The 22,343-nt window shown below is 44.1% G+C and overlaps 1 protein-coding gene and 1 long non-coding RNA gene across 8 annotated transcripts in view; one reads left to right on the forward strand and one right to left on the reverse strand.

Moving 5' to 3' along the window:
* NPAS3 (neuronal PAS domain protein 3) overlaps positions 1-22,343 on the forward strand; it is a 799,526-nt gene that overhangs the window by 770,917 nt on the left and 6,266 nt on the right. For 6 of the 7 annotated variants that reach the window (XM_064485884.1, XM_031453562.2, XM_064485885.1 and 3 more), the window contains 4 exons: positions 335-528; positions 4,759-4,865; positions 18,547-18,694; positions 22,184-22,308. In XM_064485884.1, coding sequence (XP_064341954.1) covers positions 335-528; positions 4,759-4,865; positions 18,547-18,694; positions 22,184-22,308 — 574 coding nt within the window. The remainder of the gene's footprint in view (positions 1-334; positions 529-4,758; positions 4,866-18,546; positions 18,695-22,183; positions 22,309-22,343) is intronic. The other variant, XM_064485886.1, reaches the window with a different exon arrangement.
* Positions 1-22,343, reverse strand: part of LOC116153509 (uncharacterized) — a 219,019-nt gene that overhangs the window by 137,741 nt on the left and 58,935 nt on the right. The gene's annotated exons all lie outside the window — the stretch shown is intronic.

A 22,343-nucleotide genomic window follows, 5' to 3' on the forward strand; every position in this document is an offset into this window, starting at 1 on the left:
GTCCATTAATACAGGCTGATAATGCAAACGTTTCCTTTTCCCTGGTTATGAACTTCCTCTAAATGTAAAAAAAAAAAAGAAAAAAAGAAAAAAAAAGCCTGCAAAATAGCAATAGCATAGTCATAATGCTGCCTTGAGAAATGCTCAGAGTATGGTATTATTCCTCTTGTCTCTTGCCTTGAGGACACTGAGGGCACCTTGACAGCCGATGCGATTACAGAAGACACAAGCTAATGTCGGTGATTCCACATGCAATTTTGCATTTCTCAAAAGAAATACTATTACATCCCAGATGTAAATTTGACTGTGTCCTGTACTTAATGTTCTATTCCAGGTGATTCACATAACAGGCCGGCTACGACTGAGGGTGTCGCTGTCCCATGGGAGGACCGTCCCCAGCCAAATCATGGGCCTTGTGGTTGTGGCTCATGCCCTGCCTCCCCCTACGATCAATGAAGTCAGAATTGACTGCCATATGTTCGTCACGCGAGTAAATATGGACCTCAATATCATTTACTGTGAAAATAGGTACTTTGTTTTTGTTTTCCTTTGCCCTGTTGTGTGTCGCACGTTGGTAAGGGCTGGTGTGCTCAGCAGTCTGAAGGATTTTACTCTCCTAGGGAAGTTCATTATAAAGCCTGATCTTATTTTTAATGGCTGCTTGGACTGCCACCAACCATGCTTTTTATCTGAAATTTACGCTGCTGCCCTGATGTCCATTAGGGACAACAATGGAATGAATTAGGATACCCAGGCATCCACATGCTATAACAAAGGCCAGTTTGGGCGGAGAACCCCAGGAGAGAGCAGGACTGAGGCAATGTTGGCAAAATGATGCAGTAAAAGGTATCTCCTGACGCCTCAGCCAGACCCTACTCCTGACTACTGCAAGGGCCCAGCCTCATGATGGTCAGTGTTCACATAGGCACTGAGCACACAGTCCTGGTCAGCTCAGGCTGCTGGAACAAATTACCATAGGCTGGTGGCTCCAACAATGGACATTTATTTCTCATGGTTCTGGAGGCTGGGAAGTCCACGGTCAAGGTGCAGGCTGATTAGCTCTGTGATGAGGGCTCTCTTCCTGGCTTGCAGACAGCTGCCTTCTTGCCATGTCCTCACACTGGGGAAAGCAATCACTGGTCTTCCTCTTCTTATAAGGACACTAACCCCATCACAGGGGCTCCATCCTTATGACCTCATCAAAACCTAATTGCCTCCCAAAGGCCCCACCTCCTAATACCATCACATTGTGGGGAAGGACATCAGCATACAAATTTAGGGGGTACACATTCAGTCCACAAAACACATGGAGAACAAACGAGAACTGGAGGCCCAGAGGAAAAAAGACAAAAACGAAATATATAAAACTATTCAATGAAACTTTGTAATCCTGAGGGTTTCACTTTTATAAATGAAAAGATGACTCATCACGGAAATGACTTGGCAGCCCTCCCTCAGCACTGAGCTCTTATAAAAGGACGTTTTAGCCTCTGGTTTGAAAGTTCACTTTTCCATTAAGCACAAAGCAAGGGACAAGGACATGGGACAGTGCCCCTTCAGACCTTCTACTCTGAAGTTCCCAGCCCATCAACAGACTGATTTGAAGAGGAGAGAATCACGGGTGCAGGGAGCAGGAAGGGGGGAGTGTGTATAGACCAGCTGTGGGAAGGAAGCTGGACGATGCCGTCCATCCCTGGTGCCTCGGGAGAATTACCGAACCAAGGTGGGGGAGAGGCTTTTGTGGCTCACAGCATCATCAGGCATGAAGGCAACAGATGTTCCCTGAGTCCTGTCAATGCCTTTTGAGGTGGGTAGGGAATGAAAGAACCAAATGGTCAAGCGGTTTGTTTAGATAACTGACCCCGGCAGGACACAGCCAAGAGGAAGACAGACAGTGCCTGTATTCAGTCCATGGAGAGGCGCTAAAGGTGTTGAGATCCAATTAGCAATGCCTACCATTTCCGGTCAAGTTTTGATTCTGAGGATAGAATTCACCATGGGAAGAGATTACTCATCTGAGCTTTTAGTGTTTGGGAGGGTGGAAGACATCATGAACCCATCATTATTATTTAATAAGTAACTCTAAACATTTTTCAAGGTTTGGTAGTATTTGTTAAAATTTTTATCATCATGACTGCATACTTAGCTATGTCTAAGGTATTCTGCAGTGGCCACAGAGTATCAGGAAATATGAGTTTGCCAGAAAGATTAGCTAGAATTGGCAAGTAATAATAAAGACAGCTGACATTCACTGCACACTTACTACACCCTCAGCCACGTGCCGAGTTCATTAGATGTACCATCTCATTTAAGCTTCTGGACGGTTCTGTGAGGTAGGTGTTGGCACGGCCTCCATCACCTCCATGCAGTTTCAGTTTGGAGAGAAAGGTTGAGTGACTTGACTGAGACCAAGATTTGAACCCCAATCCATCAGATTCAAAAGCCTGGCACCCTGTGAGGTCTCCCTGCATTCCTCATCTCTAATTCTTCTTCAGAAGTCAGGCTAAATGGTAAGGAATCAGTCAGAATAATCTCTAAGGGGGACCTTTCATACATATGCACCCATGAAAGAACACAACCACGGCCCACAAAGCTGTCTCTTCTCTGATTGAAAATTCAGGATGCTGGACGCCCGGGGAGGCAGGTAGGCAGTCAGAGGATGAACGATGGCTGCGTGCCTCTGAAAACATGTCAGCTCCCTTGATTGAGATTTCCCACCGCCACTCCCAGCAAAAAAAACAATGCCTCATCTTATTTACCTAACTCCCAGTGACTGTCCTTTCCCAAAACTATCACCTCATTCTCATTCTTGTGATCACAGGTTCATTAGCTCTTTTGCTGCGCTCCATGGACCGGGGCCTTACGGTGCCACTCTAGTAATTGAGATCATTTTCCATGACCCACTTTATGCTTTTTTCTTCCCAGTTTAAAAAAATGTTTTCCACAACCCCCTATTAGCCAGTACAATACTGCATTATGTCCTCACTGAAGCAATAACATGGGTCCTTTTTAATAATGATTAAGGATAATCACATATTTCATCCGAGGGAACAGCACACCCCGAGTGCCAGGCATTGTGCTACATTTGTGTCGTTTCATTCATGAGGCCCCTCGCCAGCCTCTGAAGTTGGTTCACAGATAAGGAAACTAAGGCTCAGAGTACAAGATGCCATCAGGATTCTGGACCTGACACAGGCCATCAGACTGGTCTGCAGCTTCCCACACATGTAGTGAGAGGTCTTTGAACACCGAACTGGTCACATTCACCCGGATAACAGGCTCTGGTACACAGAAGGGCTTCCATCGTCTTGAAAGATTTCATTCAGGTAAAGAATAAATTAAAGAAATGTCTTCCCTAAAGAATGGAGTGCCTTTTTCCCGGGGTTTATTATCTATTTAGGGAACTGCTAACTAGAAAGGCGGGGCCACCTCTTGACTCCACAAACCATTTTCCTCCTCAGCTGTCCCTGGGACAGCCTCGGGCAAAGCCGACATCTGATGCTTTCAGAGGAGCAGGCAAATTCCAGAAACACCAATGAGGGCCCTTTCATGACATCCTTGCTCCCTCATTTGCAGGAAGAGGGTGTGAGCTGCGCTTGGAAAGCAGCTAATAGTTTTAGGAAAACACCAACAAACCTATTTTGAACCCCAAAACCACAGAACCCTGAGGAAACACTAGTATGGCCAAAAACATGATTTAAATTGCTAGACATTGAGAAATTCACTTACTGGGTAGTGAGTTTTCATTATATTTCATATTCTTCTGCTTTGGTTTTGTTTCTTACTTCCTTGCCTCGGGGTTCAGATTTAACTCCCCAGCAGAGACCTCATGGGTTTCTTAAATGTGTCACAGCTAAAGAGTCACTTCATCTTTGATAAGTCCTAAGCCATAAACCAGAAAACGCAGAGGGACGGTAAGAAGAATCAGTCCCGCAGATGTACTCTGTGTGGGGCTGACCAAAACCAGCCTGGACTCAGACAGGGAAGAGGAGCGGAAGCTTTTCGGCATGTTTGTGTCGACCAGGCAGATCCCTCCAACAGGTTTTCCAATTTTTGTTCTATTTTGCTGTGTTCCTGCCTGTGTTGAGCACAAGCCTGGCAGGGCTGCCAAAATGGTTTAAAAGTTTCTGTGCAGAATCCACCACAAAGTCCCAGTTAAAAGGGCCAGGAGTGAAGGCTGAGCTCCCAAATGGCTAAGACTAAAAAAGATAATACCCCCAGGCATCTGTGTGTCTCAGCATTTAAATTATACCCCTTGAAACGCCAATTTGGACTTCGTGCCAAGAAGCAGTCGAAGCCCTTTTTCATGGAAATGCCCAATAGAAGACCAATGTGTTTAAATGAAAGGTGTCTCTAATCATTTGGTATAAACATAACATGTTTTTATTTTATTATGTAACCTTGAATTATCTTGGCCTCTAATGAGGATCTTGCATTGTTACTGATACTCAATAATTTCATGGAATTATGTTGTCTAAATGTGTGTTCTAGTACCACAAAAAAAAAAAAAAGAAAGAAAGAAAGAAAAAACCTATCTAATTATTTCAACACAACTGCTTGATCTAGCACGGTTCCAACTTTAGAAAAAGCCTGTTCTATATTAAAGAAAATAGTTTTATCTATAAAGGGTTTTCCCTCCGTGCCAAGTCCTCACAGGTACCCTGGTATAAGGGAAATTGCCAGACTTGCTTCTAAGTCGTTTAACTGTTTCGATATTCCCCTCCTCCTGATTCCCAGCCTCTGTTCTTCCCTTTGTAGGATTAGTGATTACATGGATCTGACCCCCGTGGACATCGTAGGGAAGAGATGCTACCACTTCATCCACGCCGAAGATGTTGAGGGCATCAGGCACAGTCACCTGGACTGTAAGTACCTCCTGCGCGGGGACAGCCTGGCTGTTGTCATCTGTCTCAGATGCTTTTTTGGTTTCCGTGCCAGCGCCTCCCTCCACCTCTCCCGTATACATTTGAGATGACTGTCAGCGTGTGGTGAGAGGAAGTGGGACATAAATCACTTCTACTTGTGTTGGAATTAGAGTGACAGCTGGACCTCGGGCCCTGAGAAATTGCAGGGTCTTTAGGTGCTCACCCGGTATCTCATGGTCTCTTGCCCTCTCTCTCCCATGACCAGATGGGGGAACCTTTGTCTTAAGTGCTTTCTTGACCCTTTCATTTTCTAGAGAGTAAGTTCCACTCTGCAATTTGTGGTCTCAGTTTCAAAACAGACCTGGGAGAAGACAAGTTCATCCAGGCCACAGCCTCGTACCAATTTCTACTTGACTAGCCACAACCTTGGGACACAGGGGAAGCCCGGGTAGGAGCAGGGTACCTTGTGTGGACACTGTAGCTCTCAAAGGCACCCTCTTTTCATTGTAGTCTGGAAAGAGGGTTATTTAGAGGAGCAGGTACTTCCATCTCCCAACTCCTGGAAGGGAGAAAGTAACCTCAGCTCTTTGGGTCTGGTTCCCAGCTCCTGACCCACAGGCTCTCCTCCAACGAGACTTTTCTGACATTTAAGCAAAGCAGGACCAGCCAGTCCAAGCAGTCACTCCCACACCAGTGTCCTCATGCAGTTTTCCCTCATCAGACTCAGCAAAGCAGTTTACACCGTGCGTCCAAGGGATCTGACAGCCCCATAAGGCAAGAGGCACTGGTCTGGTGGACCTCTTAGGAACGGGGCTGCCCTTTTCCAATAAGAAGTCCTTTTTATGACCACTCTGTAGACTCTCCCTAGAGGATGAGGGCCCTACCATCCATATTCCTAGAAGGTTCTAAACCCAATTCTGAACTCTGCTCTTAAATACACGCAAGGGGGCACCAGAGAGATGGTGCAGCCTGAAGTGGAAGCTTTTACGTAGTGACACCACCCAGGTGGCCTTGGTATGGACGTCTTCTTCCCTTTCTGGCCACAGTCAAGGAAAGCTGTTTCAGATCTTTCCTGCCTTTTGCAGCTGTTGAGTCGTTTCAAATTCAGATCTTCAAAAGCATAATGCAGAGACAGTCAGCTAGCCAAAGTCTCCAAGGGTGAGCATCTTGTACTGTGTTTTGAACCCTGCATTAGCAACACTGACATGGGACCAAGGTCAGTGTCAGATTCTGTATATGCTCTGTCTCTGGCAAAAGCCAGCCTGCGAGGCTGCTCAAGCAGACTCTAGTCCCAACACAGAGTGTGTGCCTCGGTATTGCTCACCAGGGACTTGGGAACACACTTGTTGCTAAGAACGAATGGGTGTCGGGTATCACAGAAGCAGATGGCTCTTCAATTAATTGGGGGAAAAAACTGATGCTGTTTCCTGAAAAGAAACACCAGGTTCTCTGTAGCTGGAAATTCAGAGAAAATGGAGAAAAATCAGGATCTTTGGAAGAAGCTCTGAATACATTTTTGGACCAATATATGCCAGAGATCCAGACTTTGAAAATGAGTATACTGTTTGTGAGACACTGTCATAGACCACATGTGTCAGGAAGGGGGTGGGGTGCTTTTTCATTTTGGAATCTTAATCGAAGTCTAAATTCAGAAACCTGATGCTGACAAAAAAGAACTTTGTCATCCTCCATTATTATTTGGGAAACGTCGTGCTATCTCTTTGGGATTTGATTTACAGCTTAAAGAAATACAATTCCTCAGGAAGCGTGAGCGAGGGCAGTTCATTTCTTCCCCTAAAGCAAAGGTCCCCAGCAAATGCATTTGATGCCATTCTTTCCGATCTACTTTTATCTCATTTTCAGTCCCCGGAATAATTTGAGTGCTGAAAATAAACAAGTCCGCCATTCGCCATTGTGCTAGTATCCTAATTTGTCTGGTATCTTGCCAGCTAATAAACAGAGAAGGTATGCCTTCAAATTCTGTGATTTTTTTATTACTTGATATTGACATACTGGCTGCTGCTTTATGATTTAGCCTGCTAACAATGATTGAGTTCAGTTTTTCAACTCATACACATGACTTCTAATTTTAAATTCTTTTAATAACCTTAAACACATGAAAAACAAATAGAAGGAGCTGATAATTCCACACAGTAAAATACACTTCACATATTTAGCTATCACGCTGTGGAATAACTCTACAATGTCAAGTAGCACACAATTAGTAAAACTGTAGGGGGAGGAAAAGGAGTGTTTTGATCCTGAAGAATTTTGATCCTAATCAGATTGAAATTTCAGCGTTCTTGTAGTGCTTAGTATCTTCAATCACACACACACACAAATCCAACTGATGCCAGCGTCAGGTTTTGCATTCTGTGGCTGAACTAAAATGCTAAAATATACAAATGCATCGCGCTTTGTACAATAAACATTAAAATCATTATAAAGTAAGATTGAGTCTAAAATTGTGTGATGGAATGTCTGATGTTTACCTAATTCTCAAACCAAAGCCAGCCCAGTAACAAAATGACAGAGCATGTAATAAGTCTTGGGTGTGTAAACATGGAAAGAAAAGGCAAAAAGCCAGCACCGCATCTTGCTCATCCAAAGCCCTAGGCTATCACTGAAGGATGCCTCAACTGTGCCTTCTTGGCAGCAGAAGGTCGTGGTGACACAGAATCAGCTCAAGAATAAGATAGAATTCTAAAACAAAGGGATGGTTAAAAAATAAACCACATTAACTATTTAGCTTTTCTTCCTTGAGCTATTGGCACAATTCCTGGTTCTGGCCATGAAAGACAGGTTGTAGTCACCTGATAATATTTCTGATATTTTGATATGTTCCAGTTTATGGATAAAACTTACAGGAAAAAGACTTGATAGTCTCTGGTAATTCAAAATGCTATCTTTATCACTTAAATCTATTTTCCTAGCAGAGGCATCTGTAAATTCATAGATGAACTCATTTCTAGAAAAAGAAAAGTAAAAGGGAGTCTCAGCTGCACCAGGACTTGGCAACCCAGAGAGACTGAACCAAAAACTTTGGACCATTTACTTTCCCACTAGGTTAACAGGAGACACCTGACAGTTCACTGGGTTTCAACATAAAGAATCACTAAGAATCACATTAGCTCTACCAACATGGTGGGTTAGGATTCCAAAACTGAGGGAGGTTAGGTCCTCTTCTTTCACACTGGGACCAAAGACCTCTGTGATTTTTTTTTTTCTTTAAGCCACCAGACTGGAGCCACTGAACCCAATTTCAATGATCCTTCAGGCCAAAGTGACCAAATCAACATTACAGGGTTTGAACTGTGAACCACCCAGATAGGCAAAGATGCTCGAATAATTGCCAGTGAGCCTCCAGTTCCCCAGTGCACAGGAGGTACTGATCTTGAGATGACCAGCGATGTCTCCCTAGGGCCACACACCCCAGGTACCCGGAGCAGCTATGTCACTCTTGAATAATTATGGGAACAGCACAACCATCTACTTTGCCCCTGCCTTGTAGTCCAAGAAACAGAAGGGCAGACCATGAATGCTGAACCGGAGAAACGTGCTTTGCGTTTGCTTTCATCCCTGTCTATAGTTCTTGTCTATAGACGACGCTGAATTTGTCTGGAGATACCCTTACGGTTCTTCCCAGGTCACCAGCAACAACTCTCTAAAACCTGGGAAGAGTGGCCTGAGAGGAAATTTCCTTTCTCTTGTTCACATCGTGTTCCAGCAGCAAGGCTCAAGGTTCAAGGCTCTGGAGCGCTGGAACTTCAGGAAAAAGGAGCCAGAAAGTATAGAAGTGGTGGCAGTTTTCCCTTCCTAGAACTGTTCCCAGGATAAGAAAACTCTGGAAGAGCTATTTCAGAAAGAGAGGAGGACTTCCGGCTTGTCTATGAGATCATACAGAGTTAAAAAGCGTGGCTACGCGATATATTTGGGGGGTGGGTGTTAAAAAAAAAATACAGTAGCCTGTTTCTTAATTACAAAATCCTATACTTCTTAACAAAACTAATGCACAGCTACCTGGCATAATGCATTCCATGCTGTTTTGCATCAATAACCTCTACGCTTCCCTCCTGAAGGCGTCTCATCGCCAAATGCAAGCCGACTGCTTAATGCAGGACTAATTAGTATATCCCCTTCCAGTCTGCAGGCCTTCCATTGTAATTCCTTCCCAGCTCATTTTTTTCCACAACCGAGCATCAATCAAAGTAAGTGCCCTGCCTGCCTAGGAAACACAAGATGTCCTCCATGCATTTGTCATCTGCCACACAAACAAAGGGGGAATTTAATTGTTGATTTGGGTATGCAGCCACTGTGCGCAGTAAAGGAAGTCGGGAGTGCAGGAAGAAAGGAAGGGGTAGAGTTTGATGGCGGGGCCAAATGCAGATAGCACAGGGGACTGCTTCTAGTTTCTGATCTTAGCTTTTTTCAGGGTTGGGTCTTCAGGGATGTAGCTGCCACCTGATCATGGGCTGGACTCTTTCCCAAAGCAAATGAATTTTTCCTCTTCTTCCATGTGAATGTGAACATTCACATGAAAGGAAATGTGTGTAAGAGCTGCCACGTCTGACTTTTTTCTGAAGCCAAGACAGCCCCCATCGTGCATCTGTCCATTAACTAAAAAGACTGTCACATGGAGACAAAATAAAGTCTGGTTTTTATGCAGGAGTGAATTAGTATTACTACTTTGTATCTTTTTTTTTTTTTTTTTTTTTTTTTTTTTTTTTTTGGCCAGTGCTGATTTTGGCTTTTTAAGTCCAAGGGCAGGCAAAGAGAACAGAGAGCAGCAAGGGCCTAACTAGCAGCCGAGTGTCCTTGCTCCCTGCATTCTCGATGCGGAGCTTCAGCCTGCCCACAGGCCCAGCAACCCCGAACCTGCACTCAGCCAGATTCCCAGCTGACTGGTATTCATGTAAAGGTTCGAGAAGCACTGACTATACTGGGATTTAGAAGGCATTATTTCACACCGAGTAAAAGTACATGCAAATCAACTAACGACCTTAAGGACATCAATCCCCCCCTCCCACATCAGACTAGCTGTATTAACAGTAGTAAACTATGAAGAGTGAAGTGGCTCTGAGGGCATCTTAATCAGTGTCCGAATGAAACTGGTGTGACTACTTGGTAAAGAGACTGACTTCTTTACAAAGATGGGAGGTTTCGAATATCAGTACAGAAAGTTAACAGAGTATAGATAATAGCAAATAGTCAACTTGTAAGCAAAAGGAGGTCTTTGGTTTCCTCCCCAGGTTACTGTTTTTCCATGTACTTGATTGCATGTGTGAACAGGAATAGTATTTTCCCTGTTCAAGCTCATCTAACATTTGTGAGTACTTACTACCTACAAAGCGTTGCAGGATGGCTATAAAGCTTCAAAAATAACCAAGAAATGGTCTCTACCTTCCAGGAGCTTACTGATTAGTAGAGAAGACAGCATGAAAACAGCCAATTTTGAAAAGGTGGCATAAAATGAGGGCTGTTAAGATATTTAAACAAACCAGAAATCCCAGAGGTGGGGGCCACCAAGGGAGGATGAGAAGCTCCAGGGGAGGCACGTTTTCCCTGGACATTGAAAGAGGACTGGCAAGAAGCCAAGATGGCAGGAGATGTGGCAGGGGTGCAGGTGGCGCTGGGAGATGGGGTGGGGTGGGTGTTAAGGGGATTCCAGGCTTCCAAGAACACATGAAGGGACACAAAGTGTGATACATGGTCTTTTCTCTCTACCCAGAGAGAAAGCCAGCTCTTGGATTTGACTGATATACTCTAACACAATTCTAGCATGGACTCTCGGGCGTTTCCTCATTACCGTTTCAGTCAGCAGCTGCATTTACTATCATAAAATTGATATTTGAGAGCAACGAACCCATTGCTCTTATAAAGCACCATCAGAAAAACAAGACAATAATTCTCAATCATCCATTTTAACCGAAATCAATTAACCTAAGTAAAATCAATGCCATTACTTCTTGTTCTTTATTTTGTATAAAGTATAAGATGATATTATATTTTTAAAATATTTTCCTTAAAATATTGATATGACACTTTGCATATCTCAAAAAAAGCCTCAAACCTTTAAAAACAAAAACACACACAAATAAGCAGTATAGGATTTAATTGGTGATGGGTTTAGCATACAGTGTGTTTCCATTAACATCGGGTTAACGAAGGATCGGGTTATCTGAACCTCTTTGTGAACGCCCTCTCCCTCTCTGGCCTCCTAGAATCGCTGGGGAGATGCGCCAGCTAGGATGCACCTGATTACAAGTAACAGAAAACCCGAGTGAAAATGACAAATTTTCTCTGTAATCATCTCAACTTTTTCTTCATGATCAAAAGACAGCTGTAGCATGGCCAAAGAGCTCCTCACAGGACAGTGTCCAAAGTCAGGAAAGGGTCAGTTGCTGTTTTGTGTTCATTTTTGAAAGAAAGTATTCGGACAGGCCCTCTAGCAGGGCGAGGACCCCTACGTCTCGCTGTCCGGCGTTTCACCAAATGCCCAGCTTAACCACACGCTGGGTGGAATTCCCGTGGCTGGTTTAAACCATCAAGGTTTCTCCCCCTGGGGACCTGGGGGAAGACCACCAACATCAAGCCCCAGATGAGAGTGCTATTACCCAGAAAGGAGAGACAGGGTCTCTGTCCAGCGGCCAATCCAGTGACTCTACCTGGGGGATCCGTCATGTTTCACAGCAAAGTACTAGGATTTCTGACAGTCTGCACAGCAGGTGAACACATGAAATTTTGTCTGGGCTCCATTAAATACTCCCGATTTTATGGGACACCAGTCGTTGTGCACCTATGCCTCACAACTGAGGTATTTCTTGGTAAAGATGTTTCGCAGGCTTAATGAATCCAGAAGCACAGGGTCCGCCAGGGACATACAATAAATCTAACCGTAAGATTCACCTCAGCCTTTTACCTTGCTTAGGTCTCCCGACATCCCAGCTTAACCTCCCCAATAAACTAGTCCTCTTCATTTTTAAAAGGAAAGTGAAGAATTCAACCCAAACCAGCTTGGACCCCCTGTGCTTTCATAGGTCTACACATGACTCTCCATAACTATTATCACTGTGATATGTTATGAGTGAAAATGACTGCTAAGCATGTCTCCCATTCAAAGGCAAATAGAGGTAAATCCTTATTTTCAGAAGGAAGAAAACATTTTCAGCAGTCTCCCACCACACAGATACTTCCTCCTGCATCTCCTTGTGCAGTGTTTCATCCTGTTCCAAACCAAAACCAATCCCTGGGAAGGGAAATGGAATTTCTGTGACTGAGACTCATGCAGGAGGATGGGCTCGTGACAGACTTCTCTCACTTTGTTTTCCGCCAGTGCCTGGTGTGAAGACGCACATTCCAAAAAATTATTTACTGAATGAGTGAATAAACACACCACTTCCCTCATTTCCTCATCATAAACCTCGCTCAATTCCGTGCTGAAGAGTTCACTGCATCCCTTTATGCAGCAAATCGCCACCGAAAAAGAAGGCAGAAGCGCTAAGTACTCTGTCCTGAACTATTTCGGGTCGAGAAGGGCAGGACTGAGTGGTACTGAAACTCCCTGACTGGACTGAAAACAGCTTGGAAAAACCTCTGAGATCGTGGATGTCACTCATTCCAACAATTCCTTTGATTCTTCCTGACTGAGAACACCATCCCATCAACGTTTTAAAAGCCTTGGTCTCCGATTCAGCACGTTATCATCAAGAACAGGGGGACTTCTTTTTTAAACTTAAATTGACATGTTCCAAATCAATAAAAAGTTTTCTGCATGATTCAATATTAACAGTTAATAAAAATCTATCCATCGGCGGGGGTAGAGGAAAAAACCTCTTCTGAGGTTATAAATCACACAGATAGCAGTTCAAGTAGGGCCTGTCATGAGCATGTTAGGGGGGAAATCCCCAGATGATACACAGTCATTCACAGAACATCCAGAGGTCTTCTGTCCTTAAGCTCGTCACTCACGTGAAGCGTCAGGTATCATTAACTTTACCAAATACAACTCAGCACGTAGATTAACGGAAAAAACCTAAAAACCAATTTGTGGATGCCTGCTATTTAAGACGTCTAGCTCCCTAATTGCAAAATCTATAGGAAAGTCTGCACAGCATTCAAGCCGCGGCTGATCCTATGAGCAGTTCTAAGTGAAAACCTGTCTCTACTGCACGTAAACGAAGCCCCTAATGCACAGCTCCGGGCTCTAGCTGCTTCTCTTGTGGGTTTTGAAAATGACCTTCCTGTAAGCATCAAGGACTCTAACTTTTTAGATAAAGAAACTTGTTCTTGTTTCAAGTGTATGTCAGGTTCATTCCCCTATTGCCCACAGTTTTCAAAAGCAGAGGAAAAAGTAATCCAGAATTAAAAAAAAGAAGAAGAAGAAGAAGTCCTGTTTCCAGAATGAAGTTCCCTGTCAGCCCGCCTTGGGCCTTAGGTGGGGAAGCCGAGATTAAAGAGTCAGTATTCTTTTTCATGTTTCATCTGCCAGTTTTGTGAATGTAGAAAGAAAACCAGTGGCTACAGCTAAGCGCCCAGCTGTGGCATTAAGTAGAAAGTGTGATTCCCCCACAGCCCCTCCCCCAGCTTACACACTCTCCACATGTGTGAATTCGAAAATAATTTTTGAGTTTCTAGCCGAAAGGCCCCACTCCCCATCCTCTGCAGCCATTGATGAAGGTAGCTCGGGCGGGGCGGTGGGGGGGTGTGTGCTCGCAGCAGATGCATCCCCATATCACCATGACGATAATGAAGCTCTTTGTTCAGCAGTGTGAATGTCAAGTGGGAAATCTCCGATGAGCTCACCATTTCCTATTTATTCTATACTTACCTGAATGCACCAAGTATTGCAGCTTTTTAATGCCTAGGCAAACCACTGAAATGTCCTTTTGTGAGACACTTCGCTAAAAGACCGCTTTTGATACGTGTTCTTCATCGCCTCTTCAGACTGAATGAGACTGCTTCCTTCTTTTTAAGACACAAGCAACTCACTATTTAGAATCTTTGGCTTTGATTTGGTGGAACAGCCCAACAGGAAGAGACCATGTTCTCTTTTTTTCTCCATATTTCTGAAGGCACACTTGGACTGATTTGTTTTGATTTACTAACAGAATTATGTTCCTGCCAGACACAGGCTTCCTTTATGTCCTTTCAATCATCAGTCTATTTCTGTGGACAGAGTTTTCCCGAGGAACACTGAAATCCCTCTGTCGGTAACTGTGTGCAGAGCCATGTGTGCCACAGCCAGAGTTCATCGGATTTGCGGGGAGAGTAGTTTTTCTCTCCAAGCAGTACATTTCTTGTATGCCTGCCACTAAGCTCCAACCAAAAAACCACGTGACTTTTTAAAAAGATAGTCAAGAGAACTGAGCATCCAGTCTTTGAGGGGTAAAATATGCGTTTGATGTAAAAGGTCTCATGTTCTAAAACAGAAGCTCGCTGCATTTTCCTTTTGGTTGAATGGTATTTGCCACTCCCTTCACAACTAGGGGTGGGTGGGATTTTGAGGCTAAAAGACAAATATTGTCCAATGAGCAGGGGTGGGACAGTTCAGCCAGGAAGATTTCAGTCTCTCTTTGTCTCTATTATTTTCCCCTCACAAATGTGGGGTCACCTCTCTCCTCCAAAGAGCACAGTCTGTAACTCAAAGGCACCTTTAGCTTGGAAGTGGGGGCAGTGCTGATGACAGCTTCCTGGTTTTCCTCAGAGCAGGGCAACAGCAGCCAAAAGCAACTGGTTACACCCTAGACTTCAGAGTTCAAAGGAACAAGTTCTCGTATGGTCCCAGAGGTGTTCAGGCTCACGGTTATTCCTAGGACCGTCAGAGACTGCAAGGCCATCTGGGGAAAATGCACTCACTCTCCCTGTATCTTCACGTTTACCCTCTAAAACCTAAAAGATCATTTCAGTGTTTTCAGATCCTTAAAGAAAAACTAATTTCCATAGCACAATTTCAAAGACATCATTCTAGAAATGTTATGATGTGACCAGTGAATTCAGTGAGACCCACATAGGCTGCTCTACCAAAAGGCTTGGACAGCAAAAAGTAAACTTTGGGATAAACCAAAGAGAAGATGCCAAGCTATGTGTTTGAAATACTCAGACCATATCACGGCATAAGGCTGAAAATACAATCCACATCAACATTTCCTCTCTCTCTGTTTCCTCTATAGTTTGAGCACATTGTCAAGAATTTTCTCCTGGGCTCATTGGTTTGATGAGTATCTATCTCTTTTCAAGGGACAATTAACTATTTTTTAAGGACTTCCAGATCAAGTAACTTACATCATGTTTATTTTTGGTTTTCTCCACAAAAGGGATTTTGTGAAATAGACTAACACAAACACTCTCTCGTTCCTCTCCATTATTTAAAGCTAGAACCCGAAAATAACAGCAGCAGCCCTGGATTAAAGAGAATCGAAAAAGTTTTCGTGTTTTTCAAGTTGTCTAATTTATTACAAACTAAAAATCTCTTTCAAACTGGCACCAAGGTGGCTTTTCTTCTTGAGCTGATCAGGACCACATGAGCTTAGGAGAAGCTGTCAGAGCCCGCCTCTGGCACGGCTGGAGCGAGCCAACTGATTTGCCAGTATGGTTTGTTTTTTTTTTTTTTTTGAAAGAAGGAAGAAGCTTCATCCCCAAATCATAAATTTATATTCTGGAGCCCCAAGCAAAAATGATTCCTTGCTCATTTTAAAAGAAGCAAAACTCCATTGTGACCTTTTTTGCAGGTCCTCCTGAAAAACAAAAGCAACTGGGGTGACCTTTTGGGAGCCTTCTCAGTATCTTATCTCAAGTTCTCTAGATTCCTGCAGACACCTAGGGGTCTCATTCAGAAAACTCTGAGCCTCAGGAAACAGTCACATCTAAGACTATGTTGGAATGTTTACCTTTACAGAATCCTGTTTGTCAGGCTGGCTCAGGGCAAATTAGTGGATTAGGTCAAACTTGTCATCTTAAACTGACAGTGATGGGCTCCCAGATCTGCTCTGTGGTGTTGACTGTGGTCAGTGAAGGCAGGACTCCCCAGGGAGCCCCTTAGGGGTCCCTCCCTTGGCCATCCTCTCACCACTTCTTCCTCCCATAAGATTACCTGGCCGGCCTCTCTCTCACTGAGATCCTCTCTCTTCACTAGATGGCCCTCGGCCTGGGTGATAAGAAAGGCTGTCTTCATGTAATCACAGGCCCTAATAAATTTGTCTTCATCATCTCAGGAAACACAGACACACCTAATCGGACCAGAGTCATGCTGCCTTAACTTGGAAAGGTGACATCCCATCAGTCTTTCAGCAAATAAGCCTTTCCGCCCCTACCCAGCACATCCACGGGGCCTCCTCCCGAGGCCAATGTCTTGCTGGTCATGCATTTCAGCAAGGAGATTTTGCTGGTTTCTTTGTTTCTCTGCTTACAAGTCAGAGAAAGTATTATTAGAGATGGAGGGGGGATCTTTATGATGATTCTGCAAATTCAAATTTGACTTTATAATTCCTGTCTCACTTTGCCCCTTTCTATACACTATATTATGGGTTTTTTTTTTTTTCTTTTAATTTTGCCTGCTTTCGGTCAAATTCCAGTCCAGAATCCCCAGCCAGGCTGGGCTAATCCGGTCAACCATCTCAGTGTTTTCTTCATGAGATTCTAAAAGGGGGCTGCTATGTCTCTTGGCTTTCATTACGAATACTAGAACCATTTGAAATGATCCCTTCTTCCAGATACCCCACAGGTAGAATTATACACCAACCACTGTGTGGGGTGCTGTAAGTTTCCTCTGTGAAAACACTGGGCTGAATTTCATAACCCATCGTTCCTCTATTAATAGTTAACCAGGTTGAGCGGATTTGAATAAAAGCACATCTTGTTGCATGCAACAGCAGTTTGACAGAGGAGCTGTATGGCAGAGTTAGGATTTTACTGCTTTCAGCTTCACTACACAGTTTTGTAGCCGGGGAAGCCATGCATGCAGAATGGCAGACGTACAATTGCCGACAAAAGCAGAGCACAGTCCTACCTGTGGAGCCTCGTCACCAAGAGAAGGTGACAGTCCCGGGTTTTAAAAACACCCTCAACTGTAGAAGAGTTTCAGCATCGAACTTGCCACTATTTGAAACACTCATCAAAGCCAGTCTCTTTCAAGCAACTGTTAAGACCTAAGTGTTAAATCTTACAACCACCCCCTTGCTGTATTGTGAGGGGAAAAAAAAAAAGGAGAATGGGAGAAAAGCACTGAAGTTTTCTATGTTTATGGATAAAATATGTGGCGATTTGATTTTTGACCACTCTCAGAGCCAGGAAGACTGGCTGCGATGTGACAGGAAGAGCTTCAGCAGCCTTAAACACAGCCCTTTTTCAAAGTGACTTCCCTTTACCCATCCACCCCCCCCTCCAAAAAAAAAAATCAAAATGTACTTCATGAAACTATTGTATATGAAGCACTTATTAGCCATAATTAAATGGACAATATGAATTTACTACGTCTTTAGGACTCTGGCTTGTTCTGGTTTAGAGCAAGATGATTAATGCAAATACATATTACTTGAGATAACCATTTAGCAGCTAATTTAGCCAAATTTATTACAGCAGTTAGAGGTTTTTCATTTTAGCAGACGGAGACAAGGACATGCCAAAAGTGGGCGATGTGGACGAGTGCACACTGCCCTCTAGTGGCCGGCCAGCTGGCGCACTTTGGGGGGGGGAGGGTGGAGTCGCTGTGATTTGGCTCCAACAAGTAACAGCAGGTTGTGCACGTTTCCGGCATCCTTTTAAACCCTTCCCATCCATGGCACTTTATTTCAGGGGCTGATTTACTGCATTTTCCCCCTTTTACTAGCTCAGGAGTACCCAGATACAAATCAAATCAATTTCAAGTTGGCAAGACTTTGGTTCAAGTATCATTTTTAACATCTGCATTTTAAAGCTCTCTTTCCGTGGGTATTTAATGGCACCGTTTCACATTACTGATTGTTTTTACTTGTTCCTTCATTTGGGGCCATATTTCAGAGTCTGTGTGGAGCTGTCACTCTGTTTGGCTCTAGCCAAGTCAATTCTGTGCCTCCCTCAGGCCAGTGTTTATCTCTGACTTCATGAGGGGATTTATTTTGTTCCAACGTTCAGCAAATTCTCACCAGAATCTCCCAATGAAAATTTAGTTCATACCTGGACTATAAATTGTTAGACAAGAGCAAAAGGAAGAAGTGTATAAGGACACTGGTTGATACTGCTCACACTGAGGTGAAATGATCAAAGACGGAGAGGGAGGAGTGGTGAAGCATCTTTGGAACCATTCAGATACCCAGAATTGCAAAGAGGGCTACCTCGAAGCTATGAATAAATCACATACAAATTTGCCTTTGTTACATCCTGACGTCAAACCCACTGACAACATCCACAGCACATTAGGTATTCTGTGAGCCAAAAAGATCTGTCGTCCTTTTATCCTTCCTTTCATACCATGGCTGCCCAAAACAGAATAACGTCCTGCTACAAATGCTAGTAACCCGAGCTGCCGCTCCACTGAATTGTTGATTTTATTTGTCCCTAATGGCATTCTACATTAAGCAGACAGAGGGCCACCCCTGGCTTGGTGCGGGACCTCCTCTTTCTAAGCTTCAGCTTTTGCAGAGATGATAACCATTTGGTCCCAGTCTTAATAGGCAATGCCTTCTGTTTTGTTTTGTTTTTTCACTAGTGCTGAACAAGGGCCAGTGTGTGACAAAGTACTATCGCTGGATGCAGAAGAATGGAGGATATATTTGGATACAGTCTAGTGCCACCATAGCTATTAATGCCAAGAACGCAAATGAGAAGAATATCATCTGGGTGAATTACCTTCTTAGGTATATTTTCTAATTCTTTTTCATTTCAGCCTCAGTTATAAAATATGCAGCCCAATGGTTAATAGCTGACATGTTATGTTATCTTTTGACAGTATCTGCTGTGGAATTATATAGAAATTCTGCTTTTCTTTCCACAAGATTCAAAGAAATGTGAAAAGATCAAAGCTTTGTCAGTCGGGACTTCTAGGGCAGATTTGCAAAATGCTCAGTAATCCTCGGTCTGCCAACATTTGGGCAGCTCTGCAGAAGTTGCTTTGGTTTCCCCACAAATGTTAAGGCTACTAAATGACAGACTTTTGCCTACAGGGGAAGCATCCAAAAAGCACCTCCTGAGGGGAAGGGCATATGCAGCTCAGTGGCAGAGCACATGCCTAGCAGGCACAAGTTTCTGGGTTCAACTCCTAGTACCTCCACTAAAAAAAATAGCAAAAAGCACCTTCTTCTCCCTGACACACTCTCACACTCATGCACTCCAACCCTTGTGAAAATTGTGAAAAGGGGATGGGGAAGGAGTGGCAGAGGTTGTTATATTCCTGCTGTGTTCCATCCTTTTGAAGACTTCAGCATATTACATAGGGTTGGGTTCAGGTTTTGGTAAGCAAAGGAAGGTACTTTGCCAGAACCAAGACAGTATCAATATACAAACAAAGGCCATCTTTTGCCTGCTCTGTGATCACAGGCAAGTTTTACTGCTGTTTTAATGCACCCTTAAATTTATACCCATTAATGTGACCAAGCCCAACAGCTTCCTAAGTTCCACTGTACGATACCATTTCTCTCTCCTTCCTTAACTGCTTGCTGCCTATGGATTCAGACAAGCGCAAAGGTAACCTGGACCAACAGCCTGGGTGGTCTGCGTCTGGGGCAAGCCTTCCATTCTGGGAGGTTCTCCACCAATCCTGCCACGAAGCTCTTTGAATGCACAGCCTGTCATTCCAGACTTTGGCTCTTCTTGGCCTAAAGCCACCAAGCAGGGCCCACGTATGGTCTGAGTAGGAAGACTTCCAGTAGGTCTTATGAATGGAAGTTGTTGCCCTTCGGCTGATCGTCGAGACAGGGAGTACCTGAATCCCATTTTTCTGTGAGACTGTCAATAGGAGCTGAGATGCTGACAGCCACGGCTCATCAGCACACCGACCCTTCAGAGTGTGTTTGCGCCTGGTGGTGATGACTCGAAGGCATGAGTGTGCTTGCTACCAATAGCATATCCATCAGACACTAATGATTACTGCTCTAGAGAGGGCTTTAATGGGCACCACTTAAAAGAGTCTTCATTTATCTACTTTCTTTTTCCTTTTTTGACCTCTTCTACTCTACATTAATTCTCTCTAAAGGTAAAACTATGGGTATTTAACGTGGCTTTCTCCAAAGCCTGGTTTTCATGCAGACTACCCCCCATGTTTGTGATAGGCTCAAGATAGGTTCCGATATCAAAAATTCTTTTACATAGAGGATTATGGAACAGTGGCTATATGGAATGCAAAAGCTTATGCAAACTTACATGCCAAAGTGCAAACAAAATAAATTATCGTGGCACTGACATTCATTTGCTAGGCAAGGAGACCCATCATTATTAAAAAATTAGACATTAGTGACAGGGACACCATAGACCTGAGGATCTCTGATGTAGCCTAGGGCAATAACGTAATCCAGATGGTTGGGTTCATCTCATTCAGGGAGATTTCTTCCTATCTGGATCTTTCTTGCTGTCTCATCCAACTCATGACCTCCTACTCTGCCCATAAACAAAGAGAGTGAGAAGGGTTAAGGAGATGTCAACCACGCGACTGTGGATCAACACTATTGTCCAGACTAGGGTCACCCAGTACAAGCTCATGAATGTCTGGTGTTCCTTGTCTACCTAACTCCATATGGAGAGGAAGGAGGCAGTTTGAGTATCAAAGACCAGCCTTCAGGCTCAAAGAGACTCAATCCCAGGCAGGCCAGGGATTTAGCAGACCTAAAGACTCACCCTAAGTTCAATAATAATACCATGAGTTAGATGACAATGACTTGTGAATCCCCATGGCATCTGGACCAAAGGAGAATAATATAGACAAGTTTTAGCAGAGGAAGCTCCCCCAAGTCTGCCACTCATTGGGATCACTTCCCCAGGCTGGGGCTCTAGTAAGAAAGGCCTTGGCCAGATTGCAACTGTTAAAGTGTGTTTTTCTTTCCCACATTCTTGTCCTCTGTTCTTCCCCAAGCAATATTTTCATATTCCCTCTTCCTGCCCAGAATCCCTCACTTCCGGGCCCCATCCAGGCTTGTGGGCCCCTGTTCTGAAATTACTACACCTGCAGGCTTCTTCCTGGGCCCTCACAATTACAGAGGCTGCACAGAGCTAAGGCTACCTTCCCACCATCAGTCTCATCTGATCATCTAGAGAAAGCTCTGCTGCCGATGCTAATTCACACTAACGAGTAAATCCCTGATAATTCATCTTCATGAATTAACCCTCCCTGGGACACTTGCAGTTTTAGAGTAGTTACTGAAACGGTGACCTTTTAATATAGGAATTTCACTAGAGATTAGCAAATGAATCGGTGATCATCTATGTAAGCCTCTGGTCGACTGGCCATCATGGAAAGAAAAAAAAGGCATTTTCCATTTTGAGGTCGGAGACTCTCCATGTGTCTTCAGATTACAGTAGTTTATACTGCTCATCCATCAGGCCAGCCTTGAAGCAGCAATTCTAGAAGACAGCTAACTCAAACTGACCGAACACTCTGGCTTTTCCAGAAGAGACTTGCTTCTGAATTAAAAATAGAACAAAAATTAAGCACATTTGTGCAAATGGGGTTAGATCCATTCTGTTAGGGCCTCTTTCACACTGGGACTCTACCCACTGCAATCAGATTTCCAGCTAACAAGCCACAGGTGTACACCACATGAGCCGATGAAAATGTGATTGTAATGGGTGTGTTGACAGTTCAGTAGCCATAATCCATGCAGCCCAAGGTGCACCTGTGCATCTGTCAGATCGTTAGGCGCTGAGGGCTCTGCCCCCCACTCCCCGCACCCCCCATAGCCTTGGATACATCTGAGCAGCTGAAAAGCTCCATCACAGAGCCAAGACAAGGGTACTGAAGCAATGGACTCATTAGGAGCCCAAGAGAAGACAGGGCACACCAGGAGGCATGGGAATGAATTATTGAGGGTACTTCTCGCATCCTCCCTTCCCCCAGGTGTTATCCTGGGAGGAATGTCAAGCAGCACAGTTCCCTGGACCCCAGTGGTACCTGATTATTTAAAAGCTTCTTAGTGGCTTTCATGTAGCATTTGTAGCAAGGTGCACTTGTACCCCAGCACATGCAATCCAAGCTTCTATAAAACTCCCATGATAAGCTCAGAAATGACTTCATGGTTAGTCCTTTCAACTCTATAAATTCCAGAAGTTTGGGACAAGGAGGTGGGAAGAAGATGGTCAAAAGCAACCCATCCAGTATGGGTATCTGCACTCCTGATGACTGCCTCTCTCCCCGACAGTAATCCCGAGTACAAGGACACGCCAATGGACATTGCCCAGCTCCCCCACCTGCCAGAGAAAACTTCAGAATCCTCGGAGACATCCGACTCTGAATCTGACTCTAAAGACACCTCAGGTATTACAGGTATTACGCCTTCTCCATGTTCTGCAGTTCTGGCC

Source organism: Camelus dromedarius, chromosome 5 (assembly GCF_036321535.1).
Source record: "Camelus dromedarius isolate mCamDro1 chromosome 5, mCamDro1.pat, whole genome shotgun sequence".
Taxonomy (NCBI): domain Eukaryota; kingdom Metazoa; phylum Chordata; class Mammalia; order Artiodactyla; family Camelidae; genus Camelus; species Camelus dromedarius.